General features: G+C 36.1%; 3 protein-coding genes across 7 annotated transcripts in view; 2 read left to right on the forward strand and 1 right to left on the reverse strand.

The window, feature by feature from the left end:
• Positions 1-2,095, forward strand: part of dpp6a (dipeptidyl-peptidase 6a) — a 615,874-nt gene extending 613,779 nt beyond the window's left edge. For all 3 annotated transcript variants that reach the window (XM_049480880.1, XM_049480881.1, XM_049480879.1), the window contains one exon: positions 70-2,095. In XM_049480880.1, coding sequence (XP_049336837.1) covers positions 70-219 — 150 coding nt within the window. In that variant the 3' untranslated portion in view covers positions 220-2,095. The remainder of the gene's footprint in view (positions 1-69) is intronic.
• Positions 103-14,895, reverse strand: LOC103035177 (threonine synthase-like 1). Of its 3 annotated transcripts, none has more exons than XR_007439654.1 (4): positions 14,806-14,895; positions 10,121-12,377; positions 5,410-5,768; positions 103-189 (listed from the first exon to the last, which is right to left on the reverse strand). XR_007439654.1 is itself a non-coding variant. In XM_049480883.1 (3 exons), exon 2 carries the CDS (start codon positions 12,345-12,347, stop codon positions 10,140-10,142), a length of 2,208 nt encoding a protein of 735 aa, XP_049336840.1. In that variant the 5' UTR covers positions 12,348-12,377; positions 14,806-14,895; the 3' UTR covers positions 2,733-5,768; positions 10,121-10,139. The 3 variants fall into 3 exon arrangements, 1 of the variants encoding a protein (XP_049336840.1); XR_007439655.1 differs by having other exon boundaries at positions 104-189; positions 5,420-5,768; XM_049480883.1 differs by lacking the exon at positions 103-189 and having other exon boundaries at positions 2,733-5,768.
• Positions 14,896-15,465: 570 nt separating this feature from the next.
• On the forward strand, positions 15,466-19,757 carry LOC111191507 (enkurin-like). Its single transcript, XM_022666641.2, has 5 exons — positions 15,466-15,644; positions 16,792-16,937; positions 17,643-17,875; positions 18,166-18,312; positions 18,598-19,757. Exons 1-5 carry the CDS (start codon positions 15,565-15,567, stop codon positions 18,769-18,771), a joined length of 780 nt encoding a protein of 259 aa, XP_022522362.2. The 5' UTR covers positions 15,466-15,564; the 3' UTR covers positions 18,772-19,757.
• Positions 19,758-20,062: the final 305 nt, after the last annotated feature.

The raw sequence follows: 20,062 nt of genomic DNA on the forward strand, positions 1-20,062 counted from the left end.
TACTAATTAGAACTGGTTTTCCTATAATATCCAGACTTACTGACTTAAAATTGTCTGTTCTCGTTTTAGATCTATCCAGACGAAGGCCACTTTATCCACAGCGAGGCGACACGGCAGCACCTCAGCCAGTCTCTTGTCAACTTCTTCGAGGAGTGCTTCAGACTACCGGAGTACTTGTTCGAGGAAGCTCTGGAGGAGGAGAAAGAAGAGGAGGGTTAGCCCCGCCCACTCCGGCACATGGCACCCAAGCACAAAGCCAGCTCCCTTTTGCCACACGATATGCAACCATCCCTTTTTCTTTTTTAGCCCTCCGGTTTGTTTGGATTGATTTGTTTTAGGGTCTTTTTTTCCCTCAAAGGTCATCGTTTGTCCTCACTCTTGGCGCACCCGGCGTAACCCATGACTGTCCGGTTCTGGTGGATATGTGCTTTTCGTTCACTTGCTGCTCCTCCTTTGATGTTGGACATGGAGCCCTTTTTTTTGTGTGTATGGAGCTGCAGGACGGCGGACGTCTGGAGGGTCCAACTGGCTCAAACTGCCTTTTTTAACCAAGCAGGCCAGAGGTTTAGGGGTCTACAGACGAGGAAATGAAATTGTAAAATGGAAAAATGGAGAATGAAGGTGGGTGGGTGGCTTCCTTTGGCTTGTCTGTCACTTTTGATGGATGTGATGACATCCATGATGGACCATTGACGACTTGATGACTTGTCAGCCCTTCTGCTTCAACAACCTTCAACAGAAGACTCAACGTAAGAAGGAGGGGATTGCTGGTTGTTGGTTTTTACAGCACAACGTCTGCAGACTGAGCATTCTGAGAGGAAGAAGACTCTTGGTGCTGACTGTGCGGATGGTGCGAATGGTGCTGATGCCGCGAGATGGTACATACATTGGGTGATAATATAATATACGATAATATAAGATAAGATGCTCTGTGTGGGTTTCGTGAAAGTTGGAAAGATGGAGTTGTGGTTGTACTTAAAAAAGTAAAAAAACAACAACAGAAAAATAAGAAAAAAGCTCATGTCCGATTGTGCTTGTGTCTGTCGTTCTGATGTAAAGTAGCACACGAAGAAGAAGAAGAAAAAAAAAAAAAATCATCATAAACATCATCGAATCATCAATCTGGGTATTAATAAACTCGTTTTCAGTGTTCATATTTCATATTTTCATTTTCCTAAACTTGGGAAAACCCTGTAGCCTCAATTATGTACTTAAAAAAAAAAACCAATAAGAAATCACGTTAACTTTATTTATTTATTCGTTCACCCACACAGACCATGACAGTTCTAGAAGACTGTTGATTACACACAGATCTCACACGGTTCTTTCAGCTCTTAATTTTTTTATTTTTGGGTGTGGTAGTCTCTCTCAGTGCTAAACCAAGCACACAATCTATAGTTTTAGTCACTGTGCCTTACTGTGGGAGCAAGGAGCCTCCTTATAAATACTCTACTCTATAAGTCATTAAAGGCTCATCTGTAGATCACCACTAGATCTTCTTCTAAATGCATCATCTGAGCACTGCAACTCTCGAATGCCAACATATGCGTCAAATGCTGTCGAAGACATTCCATTTAAACGCCATTTTAAAGAATATGAATCAAATATAAATCATGTCACACTGTGGAATACTTTAATTTATTTAAGGATTGTTTTTTTCCTATTCCTATTTTGTGCATGTGTGAATCTGAGTTTTTATTTATTTTTTTTATTTTTCCTACCAAGGAGAAACAGACGATGCATTGCTGGTTCCAATTAAGCAGTTAAGTGGACAGTAACAAAGGGAATATTAAATATTCATTACTCTACTCAAATAGGTTTTTTGTGCATCTTTACTACAGTATTTATAATTTTTTGGGTGAAAATCTACTTTTTCTCTTATTTGGCTCCAAAACTTTTGGCTGTGATTGGCTTCAGTCAAAAAAGTAACAGCCTTTGCTTACGCCCAATGGCTCTCTATTCTGCACTAAATCAAATATAAATATAAAAAATATATATAAAAAGACTACTTTAATTTAACAATTTAACAATCAAGGATCTTTTTTTTTCTATTCCTATTTTGTGCATGTGTGAATCTTTTTTTTTTTTTTTTTTTACTACCAATGAGAAACAGACGATGCATTGCCGGTTCCAATTAAGCAGTTAAGTCAAGCAAGCTACAGTAAAATGATCATTGTCTAAGTGGACAGTAACAAAGGGAATATTAAATATTCATTACTCTACTGAAATAGGTTTTTTGTGCATCTTTACTACAGTATTTATAATTTTTTGGGTGAAAATCTACTTTTTCTCTTATTTGGCTCCAAAACTTTTGGCTGTGATTGGCTTCAATCAAAAAAGTAACAGCCTTTGCTTACGCCCAATGGCTCTCTATTCTGCACTAAATCAAATATAAATTACGTCACACTGTGGAATACTTTAATTTAACAGTCAAGGATTGTTTTTATCCTATTCCTATTTTGTGCATGTGTGAATCTGTTTTTTTTTTGTTTTTTTTTTACTACCAATGAGAAACAGACGATGCAATGCTGGTTCCAATTAAGCAGTTAAGTTAAGCAAGCTACAGTAAAATGATCATTTTCTAAGTGGACAGTAACAATGGGAATATTAAATATTTATTACTCTACTCAAATAGGTTTTTTGTGCATCTTTACTACAGTATTTATATATTTTTTGGGTGACATTCTACTTTTATTTGGCTCTGATTGGTTTCAGTCAAAAAAGTAACACCCAGTGGTTCTCTATTCTGCACTAAATCAAATATAAATCACATCACACTGTGGACTACTTTAATTTAAGGACTGTTTTTTTTCCTATTCCTATTTTGTGCATGTGTGAATCTGGGTTTGTTTGTTTTTTACTACCAATAAGATATTGAATAAGATGATTCAGTGCTGGTTTCAATGGTCCAACTGAAGTGGACCACCCACTTTGGTACTTAAAAAAGCTAAAGTTATAGAGAAGCATGGAACTGTTATAATTTTAAATTATTTCATCTTAAACTCTGTATTAAACCAAGATATCCCCAATACTAGAAGGATGCGAAGCCCAGTCAGTAGATGGTTCGTTGAGAACATGCTTAAACAAAGCTGTATATAAAAGATAAATTATAAATTATATTAAAGAAGTATTACAGAGAGATAGATAAAGTGAGAGTATGAATGGATTACATGGGATACTTATACTGTGCGATGGTTTAAAATGGTTTTAAATGATTATTCAATCCACTTTAACTGCAGATATAGTAAAGTCTATTGAATTCCTGCATAATTAAGTGGTTAATAAATTCAGATCAGATTTAGGGTCTAGTGTAAGTGAGAGAAACTTGCCAAACCAGATTGTATTACAGTGGTAGAGAATGGAAACAGATGAAACAAATACTATCTAGTTTATAGGGGTGTAACAATGCACTCTGCTCATGATTAAATTCACAATTTGATTTCTCACAGTATTTGAAGCAAATTTTAAATTTCAAAATAAAAAAGGAGACTTTTTTTTTCTTCTTTTCATTTCTTAAGTGTGTTCTAAGCATAAAAAAGCACTACTGTGCCGTTTTATTTTTGAGTAATTAATTACTACTTAAATCGTTTTTTTTTGTCCATCTATACAAAAGTATTTCAGTTTTTTTGGTGACATTCTACTTTAAATTTGGCTGCAAAAATTAAATTACAAAAGAAAAATAAACAATAAAAATTGTACCTTATAAACTCTATAAATGCACTCTGTACTGTTACAGGCCTATAATGCAGGAATGTATGTATACTAATAAAATAAATGAAGATGAGAAGATAAAACATGAAATATCTGGAGTTCATACTGTCTGCAATACAATAAAAGTCAAAGTAAATGTTCTTTAAAAAGTTAAAAAATCTTTGCCGACAACATTTCAGATTCAAGTTATTTCAGAACAATGATCAAACAATATGAGGCAGCTTTTAGAGGCACTATAATCTATAGAAATCTTGTTCCATTCACCACCACAGTATACTAATCACTACTCTGAATTTTTTTACGTCGTGATCACACTGTATAAAGAGGGGGTAATTTGTATGTTTGACCTAAAAAAAAATATGTTGTAACAAGTTAAAATGGGTTTATCCAACTCAAATAAATACCGTATTTTTCACACTATAAGGGACACTATCAATAAACGTTTTATTTCATGTATATTTTTATACATAAGGATTATAAGGCACATTGCTTATTCCTTGCTATACTAGTAAGGAACAGGGGTGTCGCCATGTTTTCCTTCTAATTCAGCAGGTCTCTCTGCTGGGTGGTGAGACCTGTAAAGCTAAGCTAAGCTAAGTAAACAAAACTAATTCTAAAAAAAAAAAAATTATCTTTTAAAGTCAAATGAGCGCTGGATGTTAATCTACACAAATTTCTCTCCTGAAAACTGTTTATTTGGGTGAGTAATGTGCTTCGGTTTATTTACAGTAAGCTTAGATTTCCAGATTTCCACTAAGGCTGGGTGCAGCAGCATTAGCATTAGCAGCTAACTGAGGAACCCTGAGTGTTTTGGAAAGTCAGGGCACTATCAGCTAGCGATTTGTCAGATGTAGCTTGTTTCAACACGGTAAATACACAGACTGCAGTCCGATATACTCGCTTTGGAACGGCGAAAGAGCTAGCGCTTAGCATGGTTAGCAGCTAATGCTAATACTGATCCAGCCTCGATGCTGGAGAAACTTCACTGTAACTCTTCACTGTATAACTCTGTACTTCAGTGGAGTGGTTTTACTGATACTTAATACCTGACTGGTAGAATTCATACATAAGAAACACCAGATTATAAGGCTCACTGACCATTTTTGGGAAAATTAAAGGATTTTAAGTGTGCCTTATAGTGCGAATACGGTATTTAGTTGAGTTGGACAAACCCAATTAAATTGATATCTTTTTAGGCTAAATAAAAAAAAAGTTTTTACAGTAAATTTAATTATGCAGAAATTCCGATGAATTAATGGAATTCCCCTTTAATGAAGGTAGAATCAGATATTATGACATTAAATTTTACAGTTTTAGAATTAAATCTTTTGCACAGGACTGTAAATGAGAAAAATGTTGTAAATTTCCTTTTCTTGCATTTCTGCATTTCTGCAAGCTCTCGAGGCTCAAGTTTACCTTTTTAATTTTTTTTTCCTCTCTAATTGGGTTTGAATGAAACGTTCATGTTTAATCTTGATGCATTCATTGTGCATGCCGGCGAATCCTTTTGCAACTCCAAGCTATTTTTTAATGCTCGAATATTCCATGTAGTATTTTTTGACGGCTTGAATGTTCCTGACCGACCTGTACTTTTCATTTACAGTAGTTTTGTGAGTGAACCCCCCCCCAGTCTCGTCAGATCGGTGTGTATAAATGTTACTCAAATATCATTTTAGTCTCTTAATATCTGAGTGTTACCTGTACATACAGCGTTTCCTTCTTCTGCTCCTGCTCCTGCCTGGACTCTCGTGATGATCATTCCAGACTCGCGTGATGATCAGTCTAGACTTGCGTGATGAACAGTCTGGATGGTCTGGACTCTCGTAATGATCAGTCTGGTCCCTCGCGTGATGAACAGTCTAGACTCGTGTGATGATCAGGCTGGACTCGCGTGATGAACAATCTAGACTCGCGTGATGATCAGGCTGGACGGTCTGGACTGGATTAGGGAGCGATGGCACGTCGGGATTCTTCTTCACACAGCAAAACTGGAGGTCCATCACTATGTTGACCAAATCTCTGGAGGAGGCACATTGTGGAATGTGGCATGAAGGCATCTGCCAGAATAAACGTTATTTTACCATCAGAAACTGTTATATTTCATTTATTCACATTTACAATCACTGCATTAATCTAACACTCTTATCGTCACTGTCCAATGAAAAACACTTATCTCCAAAACAGCAACTTTACAGGAGAGAGAAAAAACCTTGTAAACTTTCAATGGAAGTCAATGTAAAAAGAGTTTATTTCAGCTAGTTTTGAAGAGTTTCTATTGGTCCGTTCATCAAGAAATTTTGGCACAGTGTAAGAGACAGTTTGTCTGTTTAAATTATGTAGTAAACTAAAAATCTGCAAAAATGGACATAAGTGTTTTTCATAGAACAGCAATGTTATTCACTGTCTCTTACATTTGAAAACATGTTGCACTGTAGGGGTGTCACGATTCTCTAAATCCTCGATTCGATTTTATTTCGATTCGATTCGATTCTCGATTTTCTTTTTTTTTTTCTTTTTTTACAGCAGAGAGGCCTATGCCAGTTTTAGATTAGTCTATGGTCAGTCATTGGTTTGATTAATCAAATTTACAATATCTTATTTCAAGCCCACCTTTTGAAATAAGTGATGCAAAGTGATACAAGTGATCTGTAATACACCACATTAGACACTAATGGTCAAATTTAAATAATATAATTAAGATATATATGTAATGCCATCTAGTGTTTTTTTTGGTAGCAGCAGTGTGCACTATTAAAACAGCAATGTGCAACATAACAAAATAAATAATAAAAAATACAGGAAGAGTCATGTACAAAATAATAGAACAATTAGAGCCTTTACAAACTGAACTCTATCCTACTATAACAGGTAAACATGAAAAATAAGACTTTAAGACTTTTTCGGTCCCTGAGAATGAGAAGTTTTTTTCTTTAATAAAGATATATTATTAACTTTGTCTGAGAGAAAGATGCTCCTTAAGGTACCAAAACTATTAACATATTTGAGGCTAGACAAAACAACTGTTATTTTTATATTTTCAAGTTTTTCTTTAAGAAGATGAGAATGTTCACATTCTCTGGAGAAAGAGCTGCTCTTTGAGCTACAGTGTGCTGCGCCATTTGCGTAGCTTAGAGGGAGAGATCATCGATCATCATTTTGACTTCGATGCTCGAGACCATGACATAATTTCGATCGATTTTGATGAAATATCGGAATCGTGACACCCCTAGTGCTATGGTATGAAAATTTTATGCAAAATTGCCTATTTGACAATTCTAGATTGTATCTATGTTTCAAAGTCTAGGATCCTGTTCCAAATTGAAGGCGGAACATTTCTTGGGATGTCCCCATTAGAGGTGGGAAATATGGCCCTAAAATAATTAAAAACTAAAAAAAATCACAATATTTTATGGTATTTTTGCGATAACTATACTCTTGGTGATACGACAAAAAAAATAAAATAAAAAAATATATATTTCAAGAATACACTACTGCAACAAAATAAAAATTAAATTGTATTATTACATATAATATGATATGGCACACCCCTAACTGAGATATTAAAAAATACAAGAATTTTATCAGATTTGTAACAGAAGTCAATGGTCCAGAATATCATGATACTAATAATAATGCACCTCAAATAGCTCCATATATTCAGGTTAAAGTAAAATAAATCATACTGGACAGATATAATCTGTCTCTAGTAGATATATAATGGGAAATGAGAACAGTGTGAATGTTTCATTTGCTAAAAACAGCAAAAAAGTAGAACCCTGATGTGATTTGATCATTTGAGATAATATAATTTATAGATTTAGTAAAAGTATATATTTTTAAATGATTAATTTGCAGACAGACAGCACCATCTAGTGGACATGTTTGGGGAGTACAGCACTGTAAAATTCAGGGGAGATGTGAAAAGTCATTTAAAGAGAGGGTTTGGCTTAAAATTTGCAGTAAATTAAATAGCAATTTACCAAATCTTATTGATTTCCTGACAGTGGTGGACAATGACATCATCACCATGAATAATGCACTAAAAATATATATATATATATTTTAGTCATTTTATTTACTATCCAAACCTACTAGTGAACTTACATGTGCTGAGAAGGAATAAATAGATGGTGGAGAGAGTATGTTTTCCTCCACATATATATTATTTTCAAACAAATGTGTTTTAGACCAAAAATATCTTATCTTATTCTGATGGGATTCGTGTAATTTTACTACAGGACATAAGTGGAATTGATGACTGATTTGCATGGAATAAGAAATCGTTGCATTCAGGACTTTAATGGGAGTGACTACTCGATTTAGACACTGCTATCACCTCCGAAATCCAAACCTGCTGATAACCAATATTATAACCCGTTTAGTGTAATAATATTTTATTTTGTTTGAAACTTAACAGCTACATGATCAGCTATAAAAAAAATGTTAAGAGTCAGGACAGTACAAAGCAATGCTCACTGATAAACTGTTTCAAAATTTAGTGTACCCAAGCTTTGGATACAGAACACAAACTGGCAACACTCTCACCATGGACCTTTCATAAGAATACATACATGACAACAACATAAAACAACCTAAAGTCTTAATACAATATACATATATATTAAGTATATATATATAAATAAGTTTAAATGATTAATTGGTAAGTAGACAGCACCATCTAGTGGACATGTTTGGAAAGTACAGCACTGTATAATTTAGTGGAGATGTGAAAAGTCATTTAAAAAGGAGGTTTGTACGGTGGCCGAGAAAGCCCAGCGCAGTGCAAATTGGAAAGCGCTGCAAAAGCACAAAACACATCCATCAAAATTACAACACAGGCGCACTGCAAATAGAAAAACGCGCTGCAACTAGAAAAACGCGCTGCAACTAGAAAAACGCGCTGCAAATAGAACCACAACACAACGGAAGTGAGTCACAACACAACGGAATTTTCCCGGGGGACCTTAAAAGATGCTGTACCAGCTAAGCTGCGTCTTCAGTAACGTCTCAGACTTCACTATGTGTACAAAGGACAATAAGTGGCACACAAGGCGTTTTGTGAAGCAGAACTTTTAATAAACATAACTTACTTTTCAGAAGCTTGTTTGCCACTTATTGTCCTTTGTATACAGCTGGTACAGCATCTTTTAAGGTCCCCCGGGAAAATTCTGTTGTGTTGTGACTCACTTCCGTTGTGTTGTGGTTGTATTTGCAGCGCGTTTTTCTATTTGCAGCGCGTTTTTCTATTTGCTGCGCCTGTGTTGTAATTTTGATGGATGTGTTTTGTGCTTTTGCAGCGCATTTCAATTTGCACTGCGCTGGGCTTTCTCGGCCACCGTAGGTTTGGCTTAAAATGTGGTGTAAAATGACATCAGGGTCACCATGAATAATTCACAAAAAAAAATATATATATATATATATTTAATCATTATATTTACTATCCAAACCTACCAGTGAACCTACATTCACAAAATTGTGTTTTAGACCAAAACCTTATAACAAAAATATCTAAGACACTAGGGGTGGGCAATATTATATCGTATACAATATATCGTGACACAGAAATAAAATGATATTAAAAATCCATATCGTGATAATAGGGCTGTTCTGTCTTAAAAGTAGTCTATTATTTACTGTGAAGCTTTAAGTGTATTTATTGTATAATTGTTTCAGGTTGCAGTTTATATGCACTAAATATTCTGAAATATTATTTGCTGCAATATATTATTTTATGCTATATTATTTATTTTGCCACATTATGATTATACTGTTATACTGTTATTCTATATTCCTGATATTAATGAATTATTTTAGTTTTCCTATATCGCCAAGTATATCTTTATCGCAAAAATACCCTGAAATATCGTGATATTATTTTAGAGCCATATCGCCCACCCCTATAAGACACACTTGATGCCCTACTCTCGTGGGATTAGTGTAATTTTACTACAGGACATCAGTGGAATTGATGACTCATTTGCAGGCAATAATACATTTCCTGCAAATGAGTCAGTGTATAAATCGAGTAGCCACTCCCATTACAGGCACCAGTTCACTGCTATCACCTCCAAAAACACATGCTGATAACCCACTTACGTTAATTTAGCAAAAAAAAACATTTTTGCACTGTATTTGACAGATTATTTATTTGCCATATGTAAATAATCTGTCAAGAGCTATTATTATTATTTGGTTGGTGGAACTTTATTATTATTATTATTATTATTATTCTCAGCACTGCAGGGATTAGCACCGATTAGCTGATTAGTGATGGTGTATGAGGTGTGTGTTAGTTTGTGTTGTGCACAGCTGGTACAGTGAGTAGATTAGATACAGCAGCAGTGATGCTGGAGTTTTTAAACACCTCAGTGTCACAAACATATGGCTTATTCCCAGTTTAGGTACTTACTTCAACTCCTGGTGTGAAGTCACCTGGCTTTCAGGAAGCAGTCCTGGATCATCGCCTCAACTTCATCCGTGAGCACTTCGAAATCAGGCTGGCACACGGTGTGTGGTTGACACGCGGCCTCCTGCAGGCTCTTGTACAGAGCTTCATGCATCTGCTCAGGTCCCCCGAAAGAAGACAGCGCCTTCAGCTGCTCCAGAGGATGATCTGGTACGTTGGGGCTGCGAAGAGCTTTAAGAACAGCCGGGGCGAACTTTCCGTGGTGCGCCGTGGAGCATAACACAAGAGGGCACGTCCTGTCGTGCACCCGGTCAGCTACTGCTTTGGCTACAGCAGTGTGGGTGTCCATTATGTAGCCTGTTTTAGAGTATACCTTATGAATGGTGGCCAGACAGTCTTCCTCCGAGCACCAACCACCATGGACTTCCTGACGCATCGTCTTTAGCAGATTCTCAGACACTCTGAAGCACTGCTGCTTCTCGAGACTTTGAAACAAATCCCGAACAAGACCTCCATCACCACCAGAGGCGTGATATATGAACCTCTCGAGATTTGAAGACTTGAGGATGTCAATCGCAGGAGAATTTGACACTATGAGCTTCCTACCGCGGAGATCGTACCGTCCGGTTGAGATGAAGTCAGAGATTACGCAGTTCTGGTTGGACGCGCAAATGATTTTACGTATCGGGATGCCCATTTGTTTGGCGTAGACTGCAGACATGGCGTTCCCGAAGTTCCCAGTAGGTATACACACATCAATTTGGTCCCCAAAGCCAATCGTTCCACTTTTGAGAAGATCCAAGTACGCCGAGCAGTGGTAGACAACCTGCGGAAGCAGGCGTGCCCAGTTGATGGAATTGGCAGTGCTCAGAACGGCAGCGTACTCAACCGCCAAGTGACCTACCAGGCTTGAGTCTCCAAACATCCTCTTGATGCTCCTCTGGCAGAAGTCAAAGTCAGATAAGACGCTTATCGATCGAGCGTTTCCCTCTTTGAAGCCGGTCATCTGCAGCTTTTGGATGTGGCTCACTCCGTCTTCTGGGAAGAACACCAACAACCCAACGCGCTCCCGGTCGCTCTCCTTGAGGCGGCTAAACCCGCTGAGGACAGCGCTCCCTGTATCTCCAGATGTTGCCACCAGAATCAGGTAGTTGCACATCTGTGGAAGGCAATGAGCAAACAGCTGTGGCATCAACTGCAAGGCGAGGTCTTTAAAGGATGCAGTCGGTCCATGGAAGAGCTCCAACACGTACTGATCCTCAAGCAGATGTTTCACAGGTGCGACAAATTCGCTGGCAAAGTTCTTCCCGTAGGCTTGATCAACCATGGAGCGAAGTTCTAAAGGAGAGACATCCACAGGATGTATGCACTTCTCCAATATGATCAGAGCACGCTCGGAATATGACGCATCTGCAAGTCGGATCCATTCAGAAGCTTCTAACTTCGGAAAGCCTTTAGCAGGTACGTAGAGGCCTCCATCCGGAGCAAGTCCTTCCACAACAACGTCACTAAAGAACTTTGGGTCACCAATCGCATCATTTTTCCTCGTTGTGGTAAAAGTCTCAGAATTAGAGCTATGAAATCTCTCTAGAACCTTCAGGACTTTTTCAGTCACTACCTCAACATCGTCCCCTCGACCGCAGAACACTCTCGTATCTAGCCACTTCTCGTAAAACTGCTTCCTGTACTTTAAAATGTCTCTCATGGAGACGCCATCACCCTGCCCTACGATCCTGTTCACCTTCATTCTGGACAGCCTCTCGATTATATCGCCCGAGTCCACGTCCAGGTACACAGCAAGTCCTGAACGTTTCAGGTGTAGCATAGCGTCCGAATGGAGCGGATTTGAGCCAGTTAGCGAGATCACGCATGCAGAAGCAGTGAAGTTACACACCACCTGGCCTTCTTCCTCCAAAAACCTCTCCCCTCCAACTTCAGCCAGCTTATCAGCCACAGGCATCCCCCAGGTCCTCTCCAGAACATCGTCATCTATGTCCACCAGGGGCATGTCCAGCTTTTGAGCCAAAATGCGACCAACGGAGGTCTTCCCTGCACCAGGAGGACCCATCAGGAGAATGTTCCTCTCGTTGTGGAGATGGCGTAGGCTCTTCGTAGACAACCATGCTGTTTGAATACGATATGATGGAAAGCCAGCAAGCGAAACGCAGGTTTGGCTGTACCATATTCTCCTCATTTTCACCAAGAGGCGGGAGAGGTTTCGAGGGGTCATCTTAAATACTTTTTTAATTACAGAACAGATCTGAAAAACCAAAAGAATAAATTGTGTTATTTGAGATTCAAACAAATTTACCGTATTTTTCGGACTATAAGGCACATTTAAATTTTCCCCAAAAACTAAAATTCAACTTATAATCCAGTCAGGTATTAATGAGCAGTAAAGCCACTCCTCTGAAGTACAGTGTTATAAGCATTAGCATTAGCCACTAACCGCAGTGCTAGCTCTCTTTTTTTTACCCTGGGTTATCGGAACACCTAGGGATCCTCAGTCTAGCGCTATCGGGTGGTATTTACGTCCAGCTAGCACTGTGGTTAGCAGTTAATGCTAATGCTGCTGCACCCAGCCTTAGTGCTGGAGAAACTTTATTAAAAACTTACACAAATATCAGAAATCTAAGCTTACTGTAAATAAACTAAAACATTTTTTAGGAGAGAAATTTGTGTAGATTAGCATCCAGCACTCATTTGACTTTAAAAGAAAATGTTTTTTTAAGAATTACAGTTTAGATTATTTACTTTAGCTCCCCCCAGCTTCCCCATTGGAAGAGAAACATGGCGACACCCTTGCTCACTTCGATTACTAGTGTCGCTGAATGCGCCTTTTAATCCGGTGCACCTTATGTATGAAAATAGACCAGAAAATAGATGCCTTATAGTCAGAAAAATACAGTAATCATATAAAATCACGAAATTAGAGGTGGGAATCTCTAGGCATTTTACGATTCGATTACAATTCAGAGTTCTGCGATGGGATTATAAAACGATTATTAATTCATCTTGCTGTATCTTTTTCTTCTATATAGGATTTCTATTTTTTTTTGTTGCATGACTACTTAGTACTTTTAAAGTAAACTTTTGAAATATCTGTAATGATCCATAACGACTTTGGATCATTTGTTTCGACAATTTGAAGTAAAGTAGTGGACAGGTAGCCTGCTGTATTAGTGTTCATGCTAACTGGTGATTGAATCATCCACGTCTGAATAAATAAATTAATGAATAAATTAATTAATTAAATTCTTAATTTCGGCCGATACGATATTATTCTGATGTGGATATGAACAATATAAAAGCACCTCCTTCAGTGAACTTGATCACACACTTACAGCACTGGGTGATATGGCAAAATATTATGACAGTATTTAAAGATAATCATATATACACAGTATTTATCGTGTTTTAACTCAACAAATTAACCAGGAGTGGCTGATTTCTTAAAAACTCTTATTCAAATACTATATATGATCAAACAGGATTTTTTTTTTTTTACACTCTTCTGTAATAAAGATGTACACCTGGCTCTAGGCCTGCCACGTTAATCACATTATCAACTTATCATACAATAAGTGGACATGACCTTAATAATATCTATGTTCTATATGTTCTATAATAATATCATGTTCTATAGTGTTTATTTATGTTTGTTTACAAATATAAGAGTGAGCAGCATTTTAGCCAGTCATGCTAAATGACCAATCAGTGCTTCAATAACTGCAACTCTACTAACTATGATTAATTACACATTTTGTTCTCTTTAAAAGGGTAAAATTACAATAATATAGTTTTTTCTTAATAGTTCCTGATATATCAACCACAAAAAAAATATCTTATATATATATATTGTGGCGTTTTTTGCAAAGTTTTTTTTTTTTGGCAAAATTGACTTTTTTGCCTAAATCATCAAAGCTGTAAATACTTATAGCTTTTAGCTTAAAGGTACAAATGGATAAATGTACCTGTAAAAGCTGTAAACACTTTGTATTTATAGTATAAATGGATAAATGTACCTGTAGAAACTGTAAAAACTTTATAATAAAGGTATAAATGGATAAATGTACCTGTAAAAGCTGTAAAAGCTTTATATTAAAGGTATAAAGGAATAAATGTACCTGTCGAAGCTGTTAAAGCTTTATATTAAAGGTATAAATGGATAAATATACATGTAAAAGTTGTAAAAAGTCTTATATTAAAGGTTTAAATGAATAAGTGTACCTGTAGAAGTTGTAAAAGCTTCATATTAAAGGTTTAAATGAATAAATGTACCTGTAGAAGTTGTAAAAGCTTCATATTAAAGGTATAAATTGATAAATCTACCTATAGAAGTTGTAAAAGCTTTATATTAAAAGTTTAAACGGATGAATGTATCTGTAGAGGATGTAAAAATTTACATTAAAGGTAAAAATAGATAAATGTACCTGAAGAAGCTGTAAAAACTTTATATTAAATGTATAAATGGATACATGTACCTGTAAACTCTGTGAAAGCTTCATATTAAAGGTATTAAAGGATAAATATACTTGTAGAAGCTGTAACCGCTTTATATTAAATATATAAATGGATAATTATACAGGTAGAAGCTGTAAAACTTTATATTGAAAGTATAAATGGCTAAATATACCTGTAAACGCTGTAACAACTTTTATATTAAATGTTTAAATGGATAAATATACCTGAAAACGCTGTAAAACTTTATAAACCCGCTGGTTTAACACCGCTCTGCTCCATGTGCTGCATGTAAACACTGATCACGCAACTGCTGCAGTACGGCACCCGCGCGGGGACACGCGCCCGTCACGTGATACAGACTCTGAAAACAAATAGTTTAATAATTTTATTTTTTATTTCAACGTGTTCTTATCTGTAGTTTTACTTTTAGTTTTTAATAACATAAAATATAAATTATTTTTATTTTATTTTATTTTATTTTATTTTCCGTGAAAAAAATAAATAAATAAATAAATGTAAAAAAAAATAATAATAATAATTTTTGTTCCAGGGAATAGCGCTGTCACGTGACAATCGTTGCCTAGAAAGGCATGTGTACGTTATATTTATATTTTATTTTATAATAAAATAACAAAACTATAAAAACAATATTTAGTGTTTATTTGTTTGTTTAAATAAACGGCGCTGTCACGTGGCAACTGTTGTCTTAAATAAACGTGTAATCAACATTTTTTTAAAGCAACGTGTATTTGTACGTAATATTCAGTAATACAAAATATAAACTTAAATAATAATGTTTTTAGGTTTGTACTCCAGAGAACGGAGCTGTGACGTACTCCAGAGAACGGAGCTGTGACGTACTCCAGAGAACGGAGCTGTGACGTCACAGCACTGAAACTACTATATAAAACAGATTTATCTTCATTAGTGTCTTTATTTTTAGTTATTCTGAGCTCATCTTTTCCTCTGCTCTACAGTCCAGCATGTCTAAAACTATATATCCTCTGGAGAGCACCTATAACCTCATCTCCAGAGAGGAGGAGAAAATCTACAAACCACCCAGGTAAATTCATTTATCACATTTTTACATTTATTACACTTATTACATGTATACATGTATTTATTAATTTATAAAATTTATTACACTTATTTCATTTATTAAATGTATTACACACTAAGAAAAGTAAGTACAGATTCGTACTTAAAAGGGTACAAAGCTTGTCGCTGGGGCTGTACCTTATATTGAGGTACAAAAAAGTACCTTTCAGTGAAAGTCCTTTTTTGTACCCATGGTTTTTGTGCCATTAAAGATTATAAAAATTATAAACATTATCATCAACTAAATATGGCTCAAAAACTTGATGATCCAAAATTGTCTGGCTTTCAAAAAAAAAATGTGCAATTAAAATATATATTGTTTATTAGTGCAGTGATGCAGAATACTGAATGTACCTTTTGGCTGGTTAAATGGTACAAATTTGTACTTATTGCTGTTAGAAATGACTTTGTACTTCAGAGGGAACAAATCTGACCCTGTAAAGACCAATATTGTACCTTTGAGGGTACAATTATGAAGAGTGTACTCATGTCGTACCTCTGTTTTTTAGAGTGTACATACATGTATTACACTTATTACATTTATTACACTTATAACATTTATTACATTAATACCATTTATTACATTTATTAAATGTATTTCTTTTATTACATTTTTTTATTTATTTTTCACACTTATTACATTAATTACATTTATTATTACATGTATTACACATATTAAATTTGTCCCATTTATTACACTTATTACATTTATTTCACTTATTACATTTGTAACATTTGTTCCATTTATTACACTTATTACATTTATTACATTTATTACAGAAGTGTTCGGACACCTGCTCTTTTGTTGCTTTTTTTAAAGTTTACTAAAAAAAAGTTTAAAATAAGGCTCTTTTATAAATGTTTCATAAAGGAGTTTATAATTTTATTTATTTAGGCTGTAAACCATTTATAAGCAGTAAAAACACATAGAGTTAAATAAAAAGGGCAATAGTGGCCTGTCATGTACCAAATAGAATAATATAAATGTGATTAAAATAATGAAAAAATTGGTTATTTTTATTGGAGATGATCCTACAGCCTGCTCTGTTGCATTGTTCTGTAATTTGGGCTCTGTCATTTAATTATTAATAATTATTTGTTTGCTTTTTCAGATATATATCCAGGTTCAGAGAACAAGTGAAGCATGAGAAGCAGCTAAACAAAGCCTCCCGCAAGACTATGGGACCACTGAAAGTGCACGTACCCTCTCCAGATAAATACCTCCTAAAGCACTCCAAAGAGCCCAGACTTCCGGAGAGTAAGCAAAACCAATCCAGATCTTTGTTAAATAACTTTATGTTAAATTGTGAAAGATTCAAACTACTTTAAGTTGCACTGACACAGATGTGCAACTTTTGGATGGGATGAGTTGGGGAGTTTGGGATGAAACGGGGTGATGATCCTCCAACATCCTGACCTCAGTAATACTTGTCCCTGATTGCAATCAAATCCTCACAACCATGCACTAAAAAACATGTAAAACATCTTCATTGGACAAATGTAGGATAAACTCTATTTAATACCCTTAATTTTACCATAGCATTTACCATAATTGTATTTACATTAAATGTATTTTATTAAATTAGCCAAAAATAAAGGTTATTATACTTCTATACAATAGGTAGAAACACACAGCAACATCATCATACATCAGATACTGTATATATGTATGAGAAACTGACCCCTCAACTTGGACCAGTCCAAAAAGACCCAACATCTTGCTTTCATTTAATTCTAACCTTTTAGGATAATGGCCTATGTCCAAAATGTGTGATTTAAGCTAATTTATTGAACAGTAATTGAAATAAAATGTGTTTTAGGCTATTTTAATAGCTTTCCAAGACTAGACTAGCTGTAAAAGGTTTATATTAAAAGGTATAAATGGATACATGTAAATGTAGAAGCTGTAAAAGCTATATATAAATATATATATGATATATGATGTACTCCACTGTTTCTACAGAGAAGCCTTTCTCATATGGATATGAAGGTCACTCTAAGAAGCCTCCGGTTCCTGCTAGAACTGACCATCCGCCCATGGGCGTCCACACCAAGAAAAACTTTGTGAAGAGCAATGCCATCGAGAACATCATGGCTGTTCCCCGGAAACCACAGCCCGCTTACATTGACACCCGAAACGGAGATAAACATCTGCTGGAGAACTCCGGCCTGGTCTCCAAGTACATCAAGAAAAAGGTGATGAGAGTACTTACAGTAGGTTTTGACTGTAGGATGATGTAATTGGCTATCAGCAATGATTGACAGTAATAATAGACATGGGAAACAGAATAGAGCTTTTTTTTGACTGTATAATATTATCTATGTGTGGTTTTGATGCTTTTTAAATTGGAATATTTTAATGTGCTGAGTTACTGAGTTTAACCAAGAGCTTTAAATGAAATAAATGCTAATGTAGCTCCATATTCTACCTTTAACAACTTTGAAAGAGGAAGACATGACACAACAGTGTGTATGCATGTGTACAGGACTACGGTCAGACTCCGGAGTATCTGCAGCAGAGGCGTGAGGAGACTCGGAGGGAGCAGGAGGAGTATAATAACTGTGTGAAGGAGAGGATGAAGCAAGGAGCGATGAAACAACTCCCAGAGGAGGAACGACAGCAAATCCTGCAGGTCTGCCTCCAAAAACACTACATCTGTCTTTCTGTAGGGTAGCCATTATCGCTCATTAGCCATTATGGCTAATCCGCCATGTTTGGCTTCATAATAAAAGGCCCCAGGCAAGAAGACATATTTCATAGCCTAGAATTTCCATCAATAATTGTTTGTTTGTAACCACTGAACACATAAATGATTCAGTTACTTTTCCATATAACTAATAAATACCTTTTTGTAGTTTGAGGATGATATATTGAAGTACTGGTCTTTAGGGTTTAAATGGTGTAATTCTGTCTGCAGGGTCTGAAGAAGAACTGGGATGAACTCTACCACCAGTTTCAGAAGCTCCCGCTCGTCACGGATACAGCCTCCAAAAAGAACAGGAAGGAGCATCTGGAGATGAAGATGAAGCAGCTGGAGAAGGAGATTGAGATGATGGAGCGATATAAAATCATCTGCATCGCCAACAACTGACCACAGCACTGACCCTACTACTGACCCTTCTACTGACCCTACAACTGATCATTCTACTGACTACAGCACTGACCCTACTACTGACCCCTCTACTGACCCTACAACTGATCATACTACTGTCCACAGCACTGACCCTACCACTGACCCCTCTACTGACCCTACAACTGATCATTCTACTGACTACAGCACTGACCCTACTACTGACCCCTCTACTGACCCTACAACTGATCATACTACTGACCACAGCACTGACCCTACCACTGACCCCTCTACTGACCCTACAACTGATCATTCTACTGACTACAGCACTGACCCTACTACTGACCCCTCTAATGACCATACAACTGATCATACTACTGACCACACTACTGAATGTACTACTGACCATACTACTGTTCATACTTCTGATCCTATTACTGACCATACTACTGACCCTATAACTGATCATACTACTCACCACACAACTGACTGTACTACTGATCATATTACTGACCACAATACTCACCAACTGAACAAACGTCTGAGCTTACAGCTGTCCTTTTTTCTGACTATACAACTGACCATACTACTGACCCTACTACTGACCCTACATCTGAACATACTACTGACCCTACAACTTACCCTACTACTGACCCTATAACTGAGCATACTACTGACCCCTCTACTGATCATACTACTGACCCTACATCTGACCCTACTACTGACCACACTACTGAATGTACTACTGACCCTATAACTGATCATACTACTCACCACACTGACCATAAAATTGACCCTACTGCTGACCCATATATTGAATCTACAACTACAACTGACCTTTCTACTGAGCCTACTATGGACCATATTACTGACCATTCAACTGACCCTACAGCTGTGAACTCTAATGAATCTCCTGTTGACCACACTACTGACCCTACAACTGACCAGCACAAAAAAAATATTAAACTATTGTAAATCTGATATTTTAAATGAACTGAACTGTTCTGTTCCATGGATTTATTGTTCATTTAAAAATAAACAGTTTGAATATCTTTATCACTCTTTTTATTTATTACTCTCCATCCTTATTTATATCTGCATCCATTTAATTCTCTTTTTCTGTATTTTAAAGTACTTTTAGGGTGTTTTATATATGTGGTAATGTTAGCTGTGTATATAGTAGTATAGTAATATAGTAATGTTATAAAGTAGGTGGAAATCACACAATACAATGTTTTCACCATACATTGTCCATTATATTGATGATATCACAAAAGATTTATTCTGTGATACTCAATATATTGCTGGTTTC

Source organism: Astyanax mexicanus, chromosome 6 (assembly GCF_023375975.1).
Source record: "Astyanax mexicanus isolate ESR-SI-001 chromosome 6, AstMex3_surface, whole genome shotgun sequence".
Lineage (NCBI taxonomy): Eukaryota > Metazoa > Chordata > Actinopteri > Characiformes > Acestrorhamphidae > Astyanax > Astyanax mexicanus.

Excerpts from the sequence above, each read along its gene's own strand:
- LOC111191507 (XM_022666641.2), top strand. The coding sequence starts at position 15,565 with ATGTCTAAAACTATATATCCTCTGGAGAGCACCTATAACCTCATCTCC. Across the intron at positions 15,645-16,791 it reads AAAATCTACAAACCACCCAG|ATATATATCCAGGTTCAGAG; the intron begins GTAAATTCATTT and ends TTGCTTTTTCAG. Across the intron at positions 17,876-18,165 it reads CCAAGTACATCAAGAAAAAG|GACTACGGTCAGACTCCGGA; the intron begins GTGATGAGAGTA and ends GCATGTGTACAG.
- LOC103035177 (XM_049480883.1), bottom strand. The coding sequence starts at position 12,347 with ATGACCCCTCGAAACCTCTCCCGCCTCTTGGTGAAAATGAGGAGAATA.